Source organism: Triturus cristatus, chromosome 12 (assembly GCF_964204655.1).
Source record: "Triturus cristatus chromosome 12, aTriCri1.1, whole genome shotgun sequence".
Taxonomy (NCBI): Eukaryota; Metazoa; Chordata; class Amphibia; order Caudata; family Salamandridae; genus Triturus; species Triturus cristatus.
Window position 1 is genome coordinate 838,830,367 of NC_140595.1, and position 23,500 is coordinate 838,853,866.

General features: G+C 43.4%; 1 protein-coding gene across 1 annotated transcript in view; it reads left to right on the forward strand.

Moving 5' to 3' along the window:
* The window catches only part of CHRNE (cholinergic receptor nicotinic epsilon subunit), a 153,075-nt gene that overhangs the window by 26,285 nt on the left and 103,290 nt on the right, over positions 1–23,500 (forward strand). The window contains exons 2-3 of the mRNA XM_085639223.1: positions 9,404–9,540; positions 14,464–14,508. Coding sequence (XP_085495349.1) covers positions 9,404–9,540; positions 14,464–14,508 — 182 coding nt within the window. The remainder of the gene's footprint in view (positions 1–9,403; positions 9,541–14,463; positions 14,509–23,500) is intronic.

Consider the following 23,500-nt stretch of genomic DNA (forward strand, 5'->3'; position numbering starts at 1 on the left):
GCGTTGTTACCTGCTGCGCGGTAACACCATGCGTTTTAGCATCACATATTCATTCCTGGGACGTGTGTTGGTCCGCACGTGGAACCATAAGGAGTGTCGGGGTAAAAAGATTTTAAAAAGCTCACAACGTGTTCCGAGGCCCATTGTCTATCCCCGCACTCACCTGTCATATAAACGAACCGTCCGCGGTCCGGTGCTCCAAGTTCAATGGTTAGCAAAAAGTGATGTGCAAACACAACTACACTATGTAAACAAGTAACGGAACAGGAAACTGAAGGAATCAAACGTAAATAAATGAAGTGCTTCTGGTGCGATAATACTTAGCCTCCAGCGATTTTATTTTATTTTATGGTGGCCATATTTGAGAGGGGTAGTTCCAAATATTCGCCCCGAATTCCAGAGGTTACAAAATACCTCTTGAGTCGTGAGTTGTTCATACAATAAAGAAATGAGAAGAATAAAGCAGTAGAATGCTGGGCACAAATACTGAGCACATAGTAGTGAAATTTCACCATGTGCAATGTTGTCCACATATGTCCAATATATCGTACAGTTGGCAGACCCAAGTACTAGTGTCTACCGTGTTAAATCAGGTTCCCTATTGCGAAGCAAAGGATAGATACTGCAATTAATAATAAAGCTTAATAAGCTAAAGAGAAGATCCTAAAATATATTATATGCATGCGCTGTACAGTTAAAAGTGATGGCACCCAGTGTAAGATTGGAGCAGAAAAAGCCCAGTCGGAGACCATGTGCAAATGTGTCTGGTCAAAACATTGTAAGATGTTTATAACAATACGTGTCTCAGAACACTCTATAACAGCCTTCCATGTACAATACAGTTGAAGCTTTCATGTTAACAATGTCTCATAAATGCTCTCAGAACATTGTGTAAATGACAGGTACCTACATTAACAATTCATGTATAGTCAATTGATTAAACATTCATTTATTAATATTCTCAGCATCCTGTATCTCAGACAGACAAAAACACATGTAACTCCTTATCAAAGTTGAGCCCTAGCGCTACAGCCCATAGCTTAAGGATCCATTGTGTTTCAGCTCTTCTCAACGTTAGTAATCTGTCTCCCCCTCTGGGACTACACAGTATATGTGTTATACCATGAAACCAGATTCTTCTCATGTCCTCCGGTGTGTGCGTTCTGTTGAAATAGACCGCAAAGGGGTAGCTAGAATTATTGTTACGCACTGCCCTTATGTGCTCTTGTATTCTCTCTTTGAGAGGGCGTATAGTGCTCCCTATATAAATGAGTCCACAGCAACAGATGATACAATAAACCGCATAGCTTGTGTTGCAGTTTATAAAGTCCCGTATGGCATGTCTTATTGGCGTATTATACTGAAAGTCAGTAATTTTATTCGCGGCAAATTGGCAGACATTGCACTGTGTACATTTAAAGAAACCATGTGGTTTAGTTGGTAACCACGTGGCACCTTTTTCAAAGGGGGACAGGTAACTAGGACAGAATAACTCTCTCAGTGTTGCGCCTCTTCTGTGTGACACTGTTGGTTTGTTAGATATGAATTTTTCCACTGATTTGTCCAGTTTTAATAGTTGCCAATGTTTAAGAAGAATCTTATAGATTTGATGGCTGTGTGTATTGTAATTTGTCACTAGTGCTATTTTGCGGTCTCTGGCACGTGTTTTGTTCTTATTTTTGGCGCTTAAGAGGCATTGTCGCGATTTCTTTTGGATTTTCTCTTTTGCACAGTCAAGTACCCTATGTAAGCAACCTCTGTTAATAAATCGCCCCTCCAATTTCTGGAGTTCCATAGAAAAAACAGAGTCCTCACTGCAGTCGAATCCTAGTCATTTTCCCCAAGGGGATGGAGTTTATTTGGGATGGACACTACTGGCATGCAACACAGAGTTGCAAGCAGTTGGTTTCTGAAATAGTCTGGGCACAATCCTATTTTCCTTCGTATACAGGACGACATCCAGGAAATCTATCTCTATTTTGCTGATTTTATGTGTAAACCTCAGATTCTAAGAGTTGTTATTGAGATGTTCCAATAATCTTTGTAAACATGGGTCGCTACCCGACCAGATGACAAAAATATCGTCGATGTAGCGACCCCAATATATGATGTGTTCCGTGAGTTCAGTATTGGTCGTTTTCCATAAATGTTGCTGTTTGAAGTGACCCATATACAGATTTGCGTAGGAGGGTGAACATTTTGAACCCATAGCCACTCCTATTGCTTGCCTGTACCAATTTCCCTAATGTAAGAATACATTATTTCCCAACGTTAGTCGAGTCAGATCCAACAGCATCTGGGTATGCTAAAATAAATGTGACATCTCTCTGTAGCAGGGAGTCCGCCAGGGCTTGTAAGCCCTTTTCCAATGGACCTAAGTACCTGCTTGTTTCTGAGAAGTGCCGGTACTCTCCTTCTCAAAATGAAAAAGTGCCGGTACGCCGTACTGGGCAGTGTAATTTGGTGGCGTGTTGAGAAATGTTAACCCCCGTGGAAATGTTGTCTTATTTCATCCACTATTTCATTACTTTTCTCCATATCCGGTGTTATCCGCATGATGTCATTGAACGATCCCCTCTCCTGTTTCCATTGTGTGTCTATTTGTTCCTGTAGTGGTCTCGTGAACAGACAACAGTTGGAGATCAATGGAATGCAAGACAAAATCATTCCAAGAAACAACTTGTACGGTCGGACTGAGATGGCGATGGTTCATGTCATCATCTTGGTAACCCTCTCCCTTGTGGGAAAGGCCTTGCAGACTGTTGTGTCCAGAACTGCCCCTAGGAATGTAATTCATGTGTTCAGAATAAGGCAGGATTTTCTCTGTTTAATTTGAGACCTAAATTCTCAAATATTTGAAGACATGCCCTTATTGAACATACTGTAGCCTGTAATGAGGTTGCCTTTACTGGCCAATTACCCAGATAAGGCAATATTTGATATCCGTTTCCTCTCAGGAAGGCTGCTACTGGCACCATGCACTTGGTAAAAAATGTTGATGCAGACTTTAATCCTGAAAGGAGGACTTTGAATTGGTAGTGACATCCGGTCTCCTTAAATCTGAGATACCTCCTGTGCTTGACATGGATGTGGACATGGACGTAAGCATCCTGAAGATCTAGGATCCCATATGATCCCCTGGATTTATCACCTGAATAATATCCTGCAGGCTGGCCATTCTGAACGATTGTTTTTTTGCGGTATTTGTTGAGCTGTCCCAGATCTAATACTTGTCCCCACTTCCCGTTCTTTTTCCTTAGTAGTAAGAAGTTGGAGTAGAACTCAGTGTTTCTGTGCACCTGTGGAACCTTTTTGATTGATCCCTTGAGTATAAATAACTTGATTTCCTCTTTTAACAGACAAAGGTCTTGATGTGACCTCCTGAGAGGTGGATTTCGAAGAGGTTTTTGGGTAAATTCCAGGCTGTGACCATGTTGGAGAATGTCTAACACCCAATGATCCAAAGAGCTCTCCAGTTCTCGTAAAAGTTGTAGAGGATGTCTCTTACATTCAAGGGCACTACCTGAAAAGAGGCGGCCGGTGTCATGAGGTTGTCACTGTCTTCTGGAGGACTCATGTCCCTGCCCTGTACTAGCCAATTCCCTTCTGCTGGGCTGCCTGGAGAAAGCTGCAGCTGGTGGAGGTTGATAGCGTTGAGTGAGTTGCTGTCAACATCCCTGCTGGGAGTGAACATAAGGCTGATACCTGTAGGACTGGTAGCCTCATCTGAAGGTGTATTGATATCTGCCCCTATCACCATGACATGTCTGAAACCGACGTTATTATTGCTCTTGCTATTTCTGTATTCGCTTTTATTGATTGAAGCACATCATCTATATACTTCCATCCAAATATTTTTCCAGGTTTTTTTTTTATACTTTTCTCCGCTTGAACTGGTTCTGTTATTTAGGACCCTAGTTCAGGCCCCCAGGGGTGATGGCACCTGGCAGGCCCGGGTTCATACAGAGGACTTAAATCGAGTACTAGCCTGGCTCTATATGGGCACCTCCAGTCTACAGGCCTGGGATGCTCCTGTAATACATGAATCTTTCTAATTTTTTTGGGAGGTGGCATTAGTGATAGACTCATCTTATCTCCTGGACGCCTGGTGGTGCAGCCTTTATTAAAGATTTATTTCTGAATTGTCGTAAAGGAATGCATTTAGAATGTGTGTATTGTATTCCTTAATTTTAGGCCAAGGTTCAAGAAAGGTACTGCTGGGGCTGTCTCAGCGGCCTATCCTGTGGACTGTATGTTTTTGGCACGTGGGCATTCAGATAATCTGGCCAGTCACTCTTTGAAAATGAGAAAAAAGAGTTGACTGACAGCATCTACAGCACCATGCGGCAGCCCTGGCCACGAGTTGAGAGAACATTTTTAGAACGTGAGAATAGTATGTATAGTACAGGAATGCTAGAAAGTGAGAGTAGTATAGTAAGGGAAAGTTAGTAAAGTAAGTGTAGTATAGTAGAGGAATGTTAGAAAGTGAGAGTAGTATAGTACAGGAATGTTAGAAAGTGAGAGTTGTATAGTACTGGAAAGTTAGAAAGTGAGAGTAGTATAGTACAGTAATGTTAGAAATTGAGAGTGGTATAATATAGTAATATTAGAAAGTGAGAATAGTATAGTACAGGAATGCTAGAAAGTGAGAATAGTCTAGTACAGGAATGTTAGAAAGCGAGAGTAGTATAGAACTGGAAAGTTAGAAAGTGAGAGTAGTATAGTACAGTAATGTTAGAAATTGAGAGTGGTATGATATAGTAATATTAGAAAGTGAGAATAGTATAGTACTGGAATGCTAGAAAGTGAGAATAGTCTAGTACAGGAATGCTAGAAAGTGAGAATGATATCACAGAGTAATATTAGAAAGTGAGAATAGTATACTATAAGAATGTTAGAGGGTGAGAGGAATACCGTATAGTAATGTTAGAGAGCGAGAGTAGTATAGTAAAAGATAGTAAAGGAATGTTAAAATGTTAAAGTAGTATAATGTAGTAATGTTAGAAAGCGAGAGTAGCATACTAGAGGAAGGAAGTAGAGTAGTATACTACAGGAGTGTTCGAAATGGCGAGTAGTATGGTTAAGTAATGTTAGAAAGTGAGAGTAGTATAGTACAGGGATGTTAAAAAGAGAGAGTAGTATAGTATAGGAATGTTAGAAAGCAAGAGTACTATAATACAGTACAGGACTGTTAGAAAGTGAGAGTAGTATACCAGAGGGATGCTAGAAAGTGAGACTAGTATAGTATAGTAATGTTAGAAAGTGAGAGTAGTATAGTATAGCAATGTTAGAAAGTGAGAGGAGAGTAGTATAATATAGTACAGGAATGTTAGTAAGTAAGAGTAGTATACTAGAGGAATGTTAGAAAGTGAGAGTAGTATAGTACGGGAATGTTAGAAAGTGAGAGTAGTATAGTACGGGAATGTTAGAAAGTGAGAGTACTGTAATACAGGAATGTTAGAAAATGAGAGTAGTATAGTACAGGAATGTTAGAAAAGGATAGTATTATACTACATGAATGTTAGAAAGTGAAAGTAGTAGAATGCAAGAATGTTAGTAAGTGATAGTGGTATAGTACAGGATTGTTAGAAAGTGAGAGTAGTATACTACAGGAATGTTAGAAAGTGAGAGTAAAATACTCTAAGAATGTTTGAAAGTGAGAGTAGTATAGTACATGAATGTTATAAAGTCAGAGTAGTATACAACAGGAATGTTAGAAAGAGAGAGTAGTATACTACAGGAATATTAGAGCAGTATACTACAGGAATGTTAGAAAGTGAGAGTGATATAGTACAGGAATGCTAGATAGTGAGAGTAGTATACTACTGGAATGTATGTTAGGAAGTAAGAGTCGTATAGTACAGGAATGTTAGAATGTGAGAGTAGTTTAGTACAGGAATATTAGCAAACAAGAGTAATAAACTATGGGAATGTTGGAAAGCAACGGTAGTATAGTACAGGAATGTTAGAAAGTGAGAGTAGTATACTACAAGAATGTTAGAAAGCGAGAGTAGTATAGTACAGGAATGTTAGAAAGTGAGAGTAGTATACTGCAGGAATGGTAGAAAGTGAGAGTAGTATACTGCAGGAATGGTAGAAAGTGAGAGTAGTATAGTATAGTAATGTTAGAAAGTGAGAGTAGTATAGTAAAGCAATGTTAGAAAGTGAGAGCAGTATAGTATAGTATTGTTAGAAAGTGAGAGGAGAGTAGTATAATACATTACAGGAATGTTAGAAAGTGAGAGTAGTATACTAGAGGAATGTTAGAAAGGGATAGTAGTATAGTACAATAATGTTAGAAAGTGATAGCAGTAAAGTAAAGTAATATTAGAAAGTGTGAGTAGTATACTATAGTAATTTAGTACAAGAATGTTAGCGAGAGTAATATACTGTGGAAATGTTGGAAAGCAACACTATTATAGTACAGCAATGTTAGAAAGTAGGAGTAGTATACAACAAGAATGTTAGAAATCAAGAGTAGTATAGTATGGAAATGTTAGAAAATGAGAATGGTATAGTACAGGAATGTTAGAAAGCAAGAGTAGTATAGTATGGGAATGTTAAAACGTGAGAGTAGTATAACACAGGAATGTTAGAAAGTGAGAGTAGTATAGTAAATCAGTGTTAGAAAGTGAGAACAGTATAGTATAGTAATGTTAGAAAGTGAGAGGAGAGTAGTATAATACATTACAGGAATGTTAGAAAGTGAGAGTGGTACACTAGAGGAATGTTAGAAAGTGAGAGTAGTATACAAGGGAAATGTTAGAAAGTGAGAGTTGTATACTAGAGTAATGTTAGAAAGTGACAGTAGTATAGTACAAGAATGTTAGAAAGTGTGGGTAGTATAGTACAGGCATTTTAGAAAGTGAGAGTAGGATAGTACAGGAATGTTAGAAAGTGATAGCAGGATAGCACAGGAATGTTAGAAAGTGAGATTAGTATAGTACAGGAATGTTAGAAATTGAGAGTGGTATACTATAGGAATGTTAGAAAGCCAGAGTAGTATAGTACAGGAATATTGTAAAGTGAGAGTAGTATAGTACAGGAACGTTAGAAAGTGAAAGTAGGATAGCACAGGAATGTTAGAAAGTGAGAGTAGTATAGTAGAGGAATGTTGGTAAGAGAGAGTAGTATAGTACAGTAATGTTAGAAAGAGAGAATCGTATACTACAGGAATTTTAAAAAGTGAGAGTAGTATAGTATAGGAATGGTAGAAAGTGAGAGCAGTATCATATAGTAATATTAGAAAGTGAGAGCAATTTATGAGTGGAATGTTAGAAAGTGAGAGTAGGAAAGTACAGGAATGTTAGAAAGTGAGAGTAGGATAGCAGAGGAATATTAGAAAGTGAGAGTAGTATATTAGAAGAATTTTAGAAAGAGAGAGTATTATAGTACAGGAATGTTAGAAAGTGAAAGTAGTATAGTACAGGAATGTTAGAAAGTGAGAGTACAATAGTACAGAAATGTTACATCCTGAGACTAGTATAGTACAGGAATGATAGAAAGTTAGAGTTTTATAGTACAGGAATGTTAGAAAGTGATTGTAGGATAGTACAGTAATATTAGAAAGTGAGAGTAGTATACTACAGAAATGTTGGAAAGTGAGAGTAGTATAGTACAGGAATGTTAGAAAGTGAGAGTAGGATAGCACTGGAATGTTAGAAAGTGAGAGTAGTATGGTACAGGCATGTTTGGAAGTGAGATCAGTACAGTAATGTTAGAAAGTGAGAGAAATGTACTACAGGAATGTTTAAAAGTGAGAGTAGTATAGTATAGGAATGGTAGAAAATGAGAGCTGTATCTTATAATAATATTAGAAAGTGAGAGTAGTGTATGAGAGGAATGCTAGAAAGTGAGAGTAGGAAAGTACAGGAATTTTAGAAAGAGAGAGCAGTATACTACAGGAATGTTAGAAAGTGAAAGTTGGATAGTACAGGAATATTAGAAAGTGAGAGTAGTATAGTACAGGAATGGTAGAAAGTGAGATTTGTATAGTACAGGAATGTTAAAAAGTAATTGTAGGATAGTAAATGAATATTAGAAAGTGAGAGTATTATACTAGAGAAATGTTAGAAAGTGAGAGTAGTATAATACAGGAATGGTAGAAAGTGAGAGTAGTATAGTACAGGATTGTTAGAAAATTAGAGTAGTATAGTACAGGAATGTTAAAAAGTGAGAGTAGTTTAGCACAGGAATGTTAGAAAGTGAGAGTAGTATACTACAGGAATGTTAAAAAGTGACAGTATTATAGTACAGGAATGGTAGAAAGTGACAGTAGTATAATAATGAAATGAAATGAAAGGGATTTATAGAGCGCAAAAAAATATGCCCAAAGGCATCAAGGCTCTAATGACGGTAAGTTCTGGGGGACGGAACAAAGCCAGAGAGAGGTTTCTGAGATCAGTGACCTTGAAACCTTCTTTTAGAGGATGAAATGCCAAGTTTGTAGGGCCTCTCGGAATGGGGTATGGGCCTGGAGGCTAGTGATGATGCGGGAAGGAAGTTACAGTGGATGGCTGTTGCCACAGAGAAAGTTCTGCCTCCCCATCTTGACTCTCAGAATTTGGGGACAGTTTTTTTTTTTTTGTTGCAGAGTTTTATATAGTGCGAACTTGACTCAAATCCAATCAGGTATCAGAGCGCTTTACATAGCACCAGTTACGTTACATTAGAACACACATTCATTCTTTGTTAGGCACGGGGAGATTAAGTGATTTGCCCAGAATCACAGGATGTTCAGCGTCATTACGGAGACTCGAACCCAGTTCCCCAGGTTCGAGGCCTAGCAGTTAGGCCAACTCTTCTCAGTTATGGCTTGAAGACCAGATCTGTCTGAAGGGAGTGTACCATTGGAACATGGTTTTAAGACCTCCAGGCCCAATGTTTGGCAATGCCTTGTGAATAATGCATAAAGCTTTAATGATAATAAGTTTGTTTACAGGTCACCAGTGCAGCTTTGATATCCCTGCAGAGACAGATTGATATTTAGAAATATCGAGAATCAGTCTTGCGGCCGCATTTTGTACCTGTTGCAACTTCGCTACTGCACGCATGTTGATAGCCACGTAGAGCGCATTGCAAAAGTCCAACTTGGATGAGAGCAAAACAAGAGCCACAGGAATGGTAGAATAGAAAGCGTGAGAAAAAACAAGTGAACGAGAAGAAGCTTTGTACCACAACGTCGTGGGAACTTGTATAAGAACAAGGGGTACCACATCATGGAGGCCTGCATGCGGGAGATTGTGCTGTTAGGCTATCACCAGTTCACCATGTGTAGTCACTAAAATGTGCGTGTGCATAATAAGTGGGACCCAGGGCGGGTGGCATGTGGGGGAGGAGTGACACCAGCATCACCACATTCCCTGGCGAGGCACAACTGATTGTTTATCCTTGCTAATTCCAGTCAGAGCGGCCACCGAGGAACTTCAGCTCTTCAATGACCTGTTTGCAACCTACGACAAGAACTCGCGGCCAGCGGCCAATGTGGACGACATTATTGCTGTGCAGATCAAACTGACCCTCACTAATCTCATCTCGCTGGTAAGATCCGTTCCTAAAAGATCGCAGGCCCCAAGCATGGGTTGAGGCTCACATCCACACAGATGGGGAGGGGTGAATGGGCTTGAGCTGGTGTCCTTGGAGCGCTGCTGCCTAGTCTAGTCTTGAAGGAGTCAGTGTCAAATGCTGCTTGACTCTACTTGATCTCACTGGTGACGTCCATCTCTGAAACTCCAGGGGTCCAATGGAAAGGATGAAGGTTCACATCCAAGCATGTGCAGCTGGTGGCTGTTCTAAATCTGCTGTACTGACAGAGGTCTGTCTCGTTATTGGAGAGGCGAGTTAACCTTCTAAACCTGGATCCCTGGTTGGTCCCCTCACTGAGTTTGTGAGAAGACAGTGGAATCTGGCAGTCTCTTAACCATGCCAGATTAAAAGTAAGTCCACAGAAAGAGTGAAGTCTGTTTCGGGGACTGCGGGTCATGTCAGGTTCCCCTTGGTGACTCTCCAAGGTTAGACGTTAAGTGAGCTCCATGCTTGTGTGAAGACACTTGTTTTAATATCCCTCCTCTGACGTCTGGACTAAAATGTCACCTGATTGTCCAAAGACCATTAAATGATAATGACCGTGGCCAACAGCAGTCCATCCCTCACTATAGTACAGGACAGTTCACAAGCGTGCGAGTGAGGGGATGTCCCAGTCAAACGACACAATCAGTCACACCACCGAGGACCCCCATCCTTGTGACACAATAGATGGATTTCCTGCATAACCAAACAAGTACACTGTGGAGTGGGCAACCTGTACGCTTGCAAGACCCAAGCACACTATTCACAGGCGGCATGGGTAAAACAGGAAGGGGATTCACATAGGTGGAACGGGTCCATGGCGAGAGCTGCCCTCTCTCGCCCCAAAGCATCTCCAGGTTTGAATTGTTTACAATCCTAAGTAGTGGCACTTAGCACCTTCACCCGACAGGATGTGCCTCCGCTCTAATCTGAAATTATTAAGCTTCAATGGGATAACCCTATTTTTCTCAGAACCTGGGTATCGTTTGGTACAAAGAGACAATTGGTTCTGTTGGAGCAGAGCAACTAATTTTTATATAATTGTTTAGTGATTGTATATGTGAAGTATAAATCTCCTCGGGATCGGATACAAGACAACAAAACACACATGGGTCTGTTTGAATTGCAGTTTTGAAGCTGCTCCATAGGTGCAAGTGAAGGTGCTCTTGCGGTGCATCAAGTGAAAATGTGACTGTGTACAACACAAATTTGGATTCACAAAGTAAATGCAACAAACTAATGTGATCAGCCAGTCTGGAGTAATATGATTTGCAAGTCTCATATGTATGTGCAAAAGGTTCTCTCTTCTTGGCTGCCCCCGGCACTGTGGATTCAGTACAGGCAATTTGAAATCAATTGTCGACGTTTCAACCCTTGAAAGTTGTCATTGCTATGAACCATCAATCTGGGTCTTCATCAGGACTGGGTTTGGAGCAACCTGGAGATGCATAGTGCCTTTAATCGTGTTTTATAAAAACGGAATACACAACTTAAGGAGTGCCTCGGAAACTTGCTTCCAAGGTTACTGTGATTTGGATGGAATGCTTGTCTGAAAAGAGAGTCCTCTGTGGAGGTAACCCCTATAGCTTTCGGATGGTGTGGGATACAATGAGAATTAAACCCATCCACTTTCTTCCAAATTTGGGTCTATACAGCCGGCGTCTTCCAGCTCGCAAGAAAACTGCTTGATTTAAAATTGCCTGTACTGAATCCACAGTTCTGGGGCAGGCAAGAAGGGATAAACTTTTGCCCTTCTCATATGAGACTTGCAAATTTGTGTTGTTGTACATTTTCACTTGCATCGCACGAGCACCTTCACTTTGCACCTATGGAGCAGCTTCCACCGGTATTCGTGTAAATATTCGAATCCAGAAGTGTTTGAATATAATAAAAACTGTAATCCAAACAGACCCATGTCTGTTTTTTTTTTGTATTTTATTCTGAGGAGATTTAAAACTCACATCTACAGTTATGTCACAATTGTATGCTAATTAGTTGTTCTGCTGCAACAGAACCAATTGTCTTTTTGTACCTAATCTGAGATCAGGCGCAGTGTGGGCATTTTATGCGCAGAGAAGAGACTGTGAAGCTGAAGAGAGTTCTGTCAACACCTGTTGTTTTGTGTCAAAGCCCAGGAGAGTGATGTCAAGCCACTTGTTAACTGTAATCATTCCCTATGAGTGTTTAATGACTCTACAAGAGCAGATGAGGTCACGTGCCATCAGCGTCAAAGGATCACACACTGTTCTCTGCCAAGCTGGGGTTCTCTTGGGTTTGGAGATGGCCCGTCCTCTTCTGACAGCCATCAGCATAAACGCTCAGAGTGGACTCTGGCCGTGGTGCAACCTCTTCCATCACCAACAATGATCTTTCCTCTTTACATATCCGAGCCGGGGATGACAGATGACAACTGTCTCGCTGCACAGCAGCGTTTGCCAGCTCACTGTTCACAGACCCCCAAAGTCCAGCCAGCACTCCAAGAGCACAGAACAGAAAGACTCCCGGAAAACTCTGAGTAGCCCATATCGGGCAGAACGTTATTGATGCAGAATGCAGCACACATAGAAAGAGGGAAAACGAGGAGAAATAAAGATGTTTCTCCTCAACACGCCTGCTGTGGGCTGGCTAAGAATTTGGCACTTCCCCACGTTTACATGATTTTGTAAATCTGGGGCAGCATCAAAATCCATGGGTGTTGAATGGAAACACATACTGCAACTCTCGTGGAACGCTTCCCGAGCCCAGAGTAAGGCGAGCAGCAATCTTTTGCTTCATCACCGTAGTCAAGATCTATGAGGCCATTGAAAGCCATGCAGGGTGGCTTTACGTGGCTTTATTATTAATCGTGCATTTACCACTTTACATGGTGGAAAAGTGACACAGCGCTCTCATAAATCACCCCCTTAATGTCAGAAGGAGAAAACCTCACAGCTGTAACTCTGCATCATCCTTATACTGGGGACAGAAGTGCTTCTTTTGGCAATATATCTCCCAGCTGTTCCATACAGGCGTTAACGGGGGGGATATCACCCAGTCCTGGGCACGCGCAGTTACAGGGAGAGAGATGTCGGCGATTTCAACTTGACAACTTAAGTTCAGCATCCTGAAAGGATTGGACTGTCTACAAGAGCCCACCACACCTCCCCATGTGAGCGAGTGAGTAGAATGGACGACAGCGGCCCATGGTTGTCCATGTCAGACGTCACTGATGCAGTCAGCGAGCAACAAGGCAGGCCCTCCCTCGGTCTAGCACCCACAAGATGCTGGGTGGCCTTCTTCCCACAACTGAGCAGCAAATGCAGCTTCAAGATTTCCCCCAAAACAGTGTAAAGCCCAAATCCACAAATCTGTGTGAGCTAACAAGAGCTCTGGGGTTGTTAAAAAATCAACATCAAGACGTGCACAGAATAAGAAACCAAAGAGTGTGCAGTATTGTGTTGCACGAGTGTGACTGCGTTGTGCAGTATTGTGTTGCACAAGTGTGACTGTGTTGTGCAGAATAAGAACCCAAAGAATGTGGTATATTGTATTGCATGAATGTGACATCGCTGTGCAAAATGAGAAACCAAAGAACGTGCAGTGTTGTGTTGCATGAGTGTGACAACATTGCGCAGAATAAGACACCAAAGAATGTGCAGTATGGTGTCGCACGGGTGTCACATCATTGCGAAGAATAGGAAACCAAAGAGTGTGCAGTTTTGTGTTGCACAAATGTGACAGCGTTGCACAGACCTAGAAACAAATAATGTACAGTATTGTGTTGCATGAATGTGACAGTATTGTGCAGAAAAATAACCCAAAGAATGTGGTGAGTTGTGTTGCATGAGTGTGATGGCATTGTATGGAACAAGAACCTAAAGAATGTGCAGTATTGCGTTACGTGAATGTGACAGCGTTGCACGGAACAAGAAACAAATGATTTTCAGTATTGTGTAGCACAAATGTGACAGTGGTGAGCAGAATAAGAACCCAAAGAATGTGGTATATTGTGTTGCATGAGTGTGACGGCGTTGAATGGAACAAGAACCTAAAGAATGTGCAGTATTGTGTTGCAGGAGTGTGACATCATTGTTTGGACTAAGAACCCAAAGAATGTGTAGTGTTGTGTTGCATGAGTGTGACAGCGTTGCGCAGAACAAGAAACAAAGAATGTGCAGTATTGTGTTGCATGAGTGTGACTGTGTTGTCCAGTTTTGTGTTGCACGTATGTCACAGCGTTGCCCAGAACAAGAAACAAAGAATTTGCAGTATTGTGCTGCACAAATGTGACAGTGGTGTGCAGAATAAGAACCCAAAGAATGTGGTTTATTGTGTTGCATGAGTGTGATGGCGCTGAATGGAACAAGAACCCAAAGAATGTGCAGTATTGTGTTTCATGAATGTGACAGCGTGCACAGAACACGAAACAAAGAATATGCAGTATTGTGCTGTACGAATGTGGCAGTGTTCCGCAGAATAAGAACCCAAAGAATGAGGTGTATTGTGTTGTATGAGTGTGACGGCTTTGTATGAAACAAGAACCCAAAGAATGTGCAGTATTGTGTTGCCCGAATGTAACAGCATTGTACAGAACAAGAAACAAAGAATGTGCAGTATTGGGTTGCACAGATATAACGGCATGGTATGGAACAAGAACCCAAAGAATGTGTTATATTTTGTTCCATGATTGTGACGGCGTTGTACGGAACAAGAACCCAAAGAATGTGCAGCATTGTTTAGCATGAGTGTGACAATGTTGTACACAACAAGAACCCAAAGAATGTTAAGTATTGTGTTGCACAAGTGTGACAGCGTTGTGCAGAATAAGGACCCAAAGAATGTGCAGTGTTGTGTTAAATGAGTGTGACTTCATGAGGCACCAAACCACAGCTGACGTCTATACTTTCTCTTTCACAGAACGAAAAGGAGGAAACCTTGACGACCAACGTATGGATTGAAATTGTGAGTGTGAACATCCTCTTGATTGTGGGTTCAGGGGACAAGGAAAAGACAGCGATCGGCGACAGAGCTCCCAAGACTGTCGCTAGGATAAGAGGCGAGAACAGGGCAGTCGCGCGTGTCAGAGGGTGCTTAGATGATGTTTATTTATATTCAATTTGAAAAGTTTTAAATAGTGCGAACATGACCCATGTGGGTATCAGAGCGCTTTACACATGTTCAGAGGGCAGAGACATATGGAAACCAATAAGGGTCCCAAAGAACGGCAGAGATGAGCACAAAATATAGATACAAATGGATACAGTAGTTCAAAACAATAACCCTAAGGAAAACAATCACCAAATCAATAACAGCCAGCAGTAATTGAGGTACGGGGAGAGGAGATCCTAGGATCTAGTGCATACATTTGTTAGGAGTAGTACTTTCACTTCTTTCTTGAAAGAATCCGTTGAGGGATTCAGTCTGGTTTCAGGGGGCAGGAAGTTCCAGATTCTTTCTTCATCGGCGAGCCAGTGCCGGGCTTTTAAGCCAGGGTTGATTTGGTTGTCTCTTTTTGATCCTGCGATGAGCCTTGCAGCAGAGTTAAGGGAGGCCCTTAGAGGAGCTCTATTGGATCAGGGTGCGCCTCAGAGGGTTGCACTTCCAAAGTCTAACTTTGGGCTTACACTGCAGATTTGAAGTCATTGGGGAGAGGAAGGGTTTTAATTTCCTCAAGATGCTCGTATGTAGGTTTGCTCCTGTGGAGGCGGCGTTGATGTGCTTCAGGATGTTACGATTCTTGTCAAGAGTTATTCCTAGTGATCTCCCCGAATCAATAACAAGGGGAAGCGAGTTGAGGGCTGTTAGTTATTTTAGCCATTCCTCGATGATGGGTGACTGGTTGGCCGGAGCGATTAGTGGGAATTCGGTTTTGAGAGTGTTTAGCTTGAGGTGGTTGTCTGCCAGCCAGGATTGTTTTTTTTCAGGGTTAAATTGAGGGATCTTATGTCATCAGAAGAGGTGACTTTCAGGTATAGTTGGGTGTCATCAGTGTACATGGGATAGTGGATGTTGAATGAACTCCGAATTTCGGTAAGAGGCTCCAATAACAAGTTGAAAAGAGTGGGTGAGAGGGAGGAACCCAGTGGGACTCCTAATGCGACTGGAGCGGTCTTCGATAGGCACTGAGTAACCTTGAATCTTTGAGGTCTGTTTTGGACAAACAAGGTGAACCTGTTTAGGACAGACCCTGATAAGCTCATTCTATGTAAGTCTAGTAAGTTGTCGTGCTTTACCGTATTGAATGCGGAAGAAAGGTCAAGGAGGATTAGGAGGCAAGACTCGTTTTGATTTAACAATTTTAGCGCATCATTCACTACATGTGTAAGAACTGATTCAGTGTTGTGCCCCAGGCAGAAGCCAGATTGCAATTGGTCCAGAAGGCCGAATTGTTCAATGTGGTCACAGAGTTGGATGTGTACACATTTTTCAAGGAGCGTTGCCAGAGTTGTAATGTTGGAGACTGGGCAGAAGTTGTTTAGATCCGTGTGATCTGCTGATGGTCTTTTTAGGATGGGTGACACCTGACCTGACTTTAGGCAGTCAGGGATAGTGCCTTGAAGTAGAGCAGCATTTATAATCTTGGTCTAGAGTGGGAGTATCAACAGTTTGATCTAATTGAAGAAATTGGAGGGAAGAGGGTCGTTGAAGTGGTTAGCTGGTTTCAGCGCTGCTAGAATTTTGAGAAATGCACATTCCTGAAGGGTATTGAAAGAAGTCCATAAGGTGTTGGTTTATAGGTTGTGCCCAGGTGGAAAGGATGATATAGCCATCAGGGAGGGGGAGATGCTGGAGTGAGGTAAGGGAGGACGATGCTCTGAAGCCCTCTGCAAATCAATTCTCATATTTTCCGTCTTCTCAAGGAAGAAGGAGGCAGATTCCTCGCACTTTGGTGAAGGACTGGATCCAGCTTAGGGAGGGTTGGGTAGGCCATTTGATTGTAGTTTAACAAGTTCAAATAGTTTTTGGGGTCAATTTTTAGCTTAGTGTAGTTGGTTGCTAAAGAAGCTAGCTTTCGCTCTTCTGATACATTTGTAGTACGAGTTCCTCATTCTTCTCAAATGCTTGAGGTGTTCAAGGGACGGAGAGGATCTCCACCGTCATTCAGCCAGTCTCAGGTTACGTCTTTCTGTATTGAGACAAACATTGCACTATGGTTTGGAGCCTTTGGTGGACAAGCATTTTAGTTGTAGCAGTGCAATAGAGTCTAGAATAATTTTCCTTGAACTAGTAGGTTTGTAAGATCCTGGACGTCTGACATGTCTCCGGGAGAAGAAAAGACTGAAAGATTTTAATTCATCGATGTTAATGCTTGTTATGCTTCTTTTCCAAATTTTGGGTTTCGTTGGCTGAGCTATGTTTGTTCTCACTGCTTCATGGGAGAGGAATGTGATGCGGTGGTGGTCAGACCAGTCACAAGGGAGGATAGATTCTAAGGTCAATCCCTTGTTCTGTGGGCGGCTGTTGCAGATTTAGATTAGACTGAGGTCCGAAAGATATGTTTTAAGGCTGTTGACTGCAGAGTCATTCAGATCATTCCAGTGGAGGTTGAAGTCTCCGTGGAAGATTTGGGTACCGTGTTGTCCCGTGTTTGTTGCGATGATTTCCATAATCTGTTCAATAAAGGAAAGGTTGTCTCCTGGAGGGTGGTAGATCATGTGCAGTTTGCAAACTGGCCAGTAGTTACATGCGATATCGATGCATAGGTATTCGCAAGAGCATAGAACAGATGAGCTATTATGGTGTAAGCAGGCAATACCCCCACCTGGTCTGCTAGATCTGTCCAATCCAGAGATGCCACGGTTAGAGGAGCTAGTATGGTGAAGGTGTTTAGGGGAAGTGATGTCACTTCTGTAGTTGGTAATGCCACATAGCCCTATAAATGAAAACAAGACCCTGGCACTGCCTTGCTAGATAGGGGAAGATATCAGTGAAACGCCAGTGACAGCGGCAGAAGGCTTTAGTGGCAGGAGGTGGTTACAACCAACTTAATGTTGTAAACAGAGGGAACACAGTTCATATTGGTTTATGCAATTATATTTATGAAGAGTGGAAATGTGGACACAGAATAGTGACTTACCTTCAGTAACCATCTCTCTGCTGGACACTCTGTCTACCTTCAGACTCCTCTTCTTTGCAATTTCCCAGGCTCCAGACTGGATCCACGCAGATAGGGTGGTCTGGCTCCATGTCGGTGCCAGAAACAACCCTATCATGACGTCACTGGAGTCATAAAGTGCCCACCATGGTGACCGGATATCAGGTTCTCATCCATTTTTTCCACACCGTGCGAGGTGAACAGGATGAGAGTGACATCAATTTCTGAAGGTGCAGTGCTACGTTCTAAAGTTTCAATTGTGGTTTGTCACCATTCTTCAGACAGAGAGGTGGGAGTGATCCACTGCCTGTCACGCGCCCTTGGAGAGAGCCCTCAGGTGTCAGTGCGCATGCTTGACCAGGAGGATGCAGGAACAGGCCAGGCAAGTGTAGGACCATCAGTACTGGAACCCAAGCTGCATACCGAAACTTCACAATCATACCCCAAAACTCCAAGATCACCTGTGAAAGAGGGAAAGCCCGGAGCGATGTTGTATCCAGCACTGCCCCTTTGAAGAGGAGTCACTGAGTGATCTCTGGTGAGCTTTGGGCACGCTGATGAGAAAGGCTAGATTGAACAACAGAGATACTGTCAATTTCAAGTTGCCCGACACTATCTGTGGCGATCCGACTTCGAGTGGCCAGTCTTCCACTTATGGGAATATAGGGATTCATGTTCTCCTGAGAAGAACCGGCCTCTCGGTGATGACTCGAGGGGCTGATGGTAATATGAATAGGAGGACTGTGAATTGGTAGCTTGTAGATTCTACCACAAATCGTAGGTACCCCCTGTGAGACTGCAGGATCCGTATATGGAAATATGCGTCCTGCAATTCATGGGACACTTTCAGTCTCCCGCTTCCAGCATCAAAAGAACCTGAGCCAGAAACACCACCTTGAACTTTTCCTTTCAGAGGAGGAGCGTCTAGGACCTGAGAGCCATGATCAGATAAAGACTGACATCTTTTGTAGCAACCCGCAACTACCAAGAGTCGGACCGCCAACCAATTTCCTGTTCCGGCACCAGCTCCACTGCTCTTTTCTGCAGCAGGACTGCCACATCCTGCTGCAGGACGCGGAGCTGCTCCTCCGTCTGAAGGGACTGCTGGGGTGGGATCTGGGTTGGGACATTTTGGAAGGGTAGGGTGTACTACTTTTCCACAATCTGAAAGACCCGGGTAGGGTGTACTACTTTTACACAATCTGAAAGACCCACTGGTCCCCAAATAATTGCCTTCCAGGCCTACAGAAAGGACCCCGAAGGGCCTCACAGGGAAAACGTACCCAGGAGGGGCTAGGGGGGGTGGGAGAATGGAGGCTGTTTGACTCGGCTCTTGCCCTTGCCTCTAGCCCTATAATGTTTAAATAGTGGTTTCTGTGGCTGTTGCTGAGTCTGAGTGGCTTGTCTCTGGCAATGAGAATTGATGCCTGAGGACAAGCCCCAAATTGTCTGAAACTTGATGGTCTTTAAAGGGGGATTCAAGCAAGAAAACCTTAGTCCTCCTCTTTTCAAAATGTTGTAGTTTGAATCAGCCTCATCTCCAAACAGCTTTGACACATCAAATGGAAGGTTCGTCAAGGTAGCTTGGACATCATTGGTGAAGCCCAAGGGCCTTAGAAGTGCACGGCGGGGAAAGGATACTGAAGAGTCCAATGATTGTGCTACTGAATCAGCCTTATCAAGTACAGGCTTCATTATGTGCCTCGGATCATCCTGTTCATCTTTCATCTTCTCCGACAAGTGTTGGTCACAATGATGTGGGGGAGAAGCACTTCGAGAGCCGAGTCTCACAAAGCATGTGTGTACCTTCCCAGAAGGCATGTGGTTTTAAGGAACCTGAGTGCTAGGCTTCCATCTGAGATTACTTTTTTCCCAACTGTCTTAAGCTTTTTTGACTCCCTGTCAGCAGGTCATGTGGGAAAGGCACCAGAAATGTATTTTAGGCACTGAGAGGTCTGTAGCATCAGGTTCTGAGGTGAAGGGTGGCTGGACGGAATAGTGGGTCTCCCCGGTGCTGGTCAATACCTTCTGGCTAGTAGCCTCTATTGACGACTGGTGCCAGGCTGCCAAGGCAGGGTCTACATAAAAGGACCTCCTTGCCTTCTGCAGAACTTCAAGAGGAGGTTAGACTTCATCTACACAAAAGGAGGTGGTAGCTTGAGGACCGCTGCTGCTTTTCAGATGACAGTGTGATAGGGAGTCACCTCAGGAAGAGGTGGGCCATCAGGAAACTCCATCTCTGGTTCCAGAGACATATTAAAGCCACGTGTGTTTTATGAAGCCAGATAATTTGCAGTGCCTGATTGTGAGAGTGTGAGGCAAGAGTGCAGTCTCGCTGCTTTCATCAGTGTCATGCAGTATCAGTCCCAAGGAGGTCACGCGTGGTATGACAGTACTGCTCCATACAGCTGCTTGCTTGCCTTTCCTCCAGCAAATGTTGGGCCACCCTCCTGAATCTTTGAATTATTTTCTGGAACTTAGAAGGAGACTGATCAACTGTTACCCCAAATCAAGTGGAGGGGCCAGGCCCAGAGGGGGCGTGTTTAGTGGCATCGGCAGGGTAGGCCTCTGAATGATAGGTGACGACAGTTGTGCAGTGTCGTATATAGTTGAACTAATTAAATGGTCAGCGTCTGCACAGCCTGGGGTGCAGTAGGCATGGGGCTGAAGGCTGCAGAGGAGGAACCCACAGGCACAAACCTATTTGGCATCCTAAAGGGTCCAATGGAACCCTAAGTTGATCCACATGTGACTGCCACCCCCTGGAACATCTCGAACATTGCACTTAAGAGTGATGTCAGAATCAGACACAGATCTGGAATCTCAGGGTAGGCCAGTACAGTGAACTGTGGTGGAGAAAGCAGTGGCCTTTGGGGAACAAAGCCGGACTTTGGCTGAGGGTCCGGGGTCAGCCCTGGTGGCACCGTCAGCCTCAGATCATCTGAGGGGAGAAGACCAGCGTGGATCCAAGGAACATTCCTTCTGAGAGGGGAGAGCTGCAGGGACGTACCTCCAGGAGAAGACCAATGCCCTTTCTTCCGCTTCTTGTGTTTGTCAAATTTCTTTCTTGATTTTGACTACAGCGAAGAAGGTGGCTTGGATCTTGGCCTAGATTAGTGTGTGGCTACGTTCAAGGGCCTGGGCCATGAACAGCCTAGTTCCCTTTCGTTTATCACCTTGTGATGCATCCTGAGGAAGGAGTCATACAACTGTGTGTTGTGGTCGAACCACAGACATCACAAACAGATATCATGGAGGTCTGTAATGAACATTTACCCATCACAATCCCTACAGGATTTGAACCCTGAACGATCGGTGGGAATCATCCCTAAACAGTGCACCAAATTCTTCATGCAAAATTGTGAGGACTCTTCTCTCAGAGAAGAAGGCAGCTTAGGATCTGCCTTGAGACGTGTGGAAAAAGGGCACCGGTGCCAGGTTAGGAGAGTGGGTGATTTATGGCTCCAGTGATGTCACAATGGGGTTGTTTCTAGTGCGAATGTGGAAGCATCATCCCTACTGGCGAGGAAGAGCTATGGAAGAGTTTCCGGATCCAGTCTGGTGCCTGGGAGATTAAAAAGGTGCAGAATCCACAGACAGAAGGGTCCATCAGAATAAGTGAGGCTGCAACAATATTCTAATGCAGCAGCAGGAGACCACCTCCTACCCTGTATACAGGAGCACAAGGGCACTAGTTTGTAGACCTCCCTGTTTAAGACCTATCTTCAGATCTGTGTGCAAACATAGATATATATGTGTTTTTTGTACAGTGCAAACCTATCTAAAAGGCAGCAGAGAGCTGTAGAGGGTCAAATGCAAGAATTGAGTCAATATGATTGGAGGTAGAGCTCGTTGCTAGGATACAAGCTGACTGTAATTTCTTTGCGATGCAGCGTTATTTAAAAAGGAGTGTCTTAAAATCTTTCCTAAATTGGAATAGAGTTTGGGCGGTTCCGATGGATACATGATGGTTGTTCGGAATCCTGGGTGCATAGATGGAGAAGGCCTGTTGCCAATGCTTTTTTCTTTTTTTTACACTTCTGTGTCTCCATTCTGATGGTTTCTTGGCTGCAGGTGTGCCCTGAACCACCAGATAGTCAGCCAGCTAGTTGGAGGTGAGGGTCAAAAGTGGAGAAAAGCGAAATATTGACATTACAGAGATGTCTCCCTACACAATGCCATTGACTCGTTTCCCACCTATTGGGACGGGGTTAGCTCACTATTCTGACTCAAGACCTACCATATTTGTCGGCAGGAGCTTGATTGGCAGCGCTTGTCGGTGCATGTCCAATTTCTCTCCAGATGTATTTATCGATGGTTGATATTTTGGCAGACAGCATATGTTCTCCCCCTTGATATCTTGCATTCATCCTCTTGCAAGTGACACTAATGAGTGTAATACAAACATCTCTGGCATTAAGACACTCAGGAATACACAAGAGAGTTGGGTAATCCAGCCTCACATTCTCCATCCTTCAGGCTCCCCCCAAACCATAGATCCATCGCTGCCAGCCGACAAGTCAGAGGTCATGTTCCAAGGTTACAGTGGAGCCATTCGGACACCTCTAACTGAACATGAAGGTTAGCTCAGTGGGTAGGCTTCCAGTCCTACTGATAAATCACTCTCATCTGCTGGTGGCTGCCTTCTCCGGTGAACGTAGTAGAGTCTTTGGATAAAAGGCTCTAGTGGTGATCCCCTTAGACAATGAACTCCAGGGTTTTACAGTGCGAGTCTTTTCTAAATTCACATGCAGTGCATTATTCCGTTATCTAGTGGTGGGGTCCAGAATTGTCTCTTTTAGTCTGTTTTTCTATATTTTTTAGGAGCGGGTTTTGTCGACTCGTTGACCATTTAGTGCTATGTTCATCCTTGCATGACGTCAGACGTGCGCCCTGGAAACTCTTCGACATGGTCGTCATCTTTGAATTCTTTTTTCCGCCATGGGGCCTAGAAGCAGCGGAGAGAGCTCTGGAGTCAATCGGGAAAACCTTCACCTAAAAGAAACATTTTTTGTTGATGTTTACTTAGGATAGTGTCAGTCATATCACACCTCTCAAAGGATGTCAAGGGAGGAAGAACGCACCAGAAAACATCATCAGAATGCAGAAAAAGGGAAAGATCAACAGCTGAGACAACCACATGGGTTGGAGAATGAGTGAGGGCAATGGAGCATAACCAGTTTGGGTTTTGTCTCAAATGCCACCACAAGTACACCTAGAAGGACAGCCACAACATGTGCAGCCTCTGCCTCCTGAAGGACCACAGGTCAGAGTGATGCACTGCATGTGCAGACTTCCAACCCAACACCCTTAGGGCACGGGGGAAGCAGAGGTGGGCGCACTGCACCATGGCTTTGTCACAGAGGAAACAGGAATCTTGAAGAGACTTAGGTTTGTCAAGCAATGATGAGGAGACACAAAAGGATGCCGAGGTGGCCAGGGGAAGAATCCAGACATTGAGGAGCAAGCCAAAAAAACATGGAAGACGATTTTGAAAGACGTTGAGATCAAGAAGCGCAAGGTAACTCCTTAAGGGTGCAGAACATTTCGAGCTCTAGACACGCAAAACTGGTATCAGTGCCAGAACCTTCAACACTGGAAGACCGGCAGAAGCCACAAGAGCCCCAAAGATACTGCTTGAGGCAAACCCCAAGAACGAGCCTCAACACTGAAAGGGGATCAAGAGTGTGGGAGGGACAAGACTTCTTCGGGGAAAGAGGGCTCAGTGCCAAAGACATCGACCAAAGCAATCAATGTCACACAGAAATCTCTCAATGCGGAGAGAAAAAAACAACACCTCAAGGCCGAAATGGAAGCCCTTATTCACAGAAAATTAGAGTTTGATGACTCTCTAAAGAA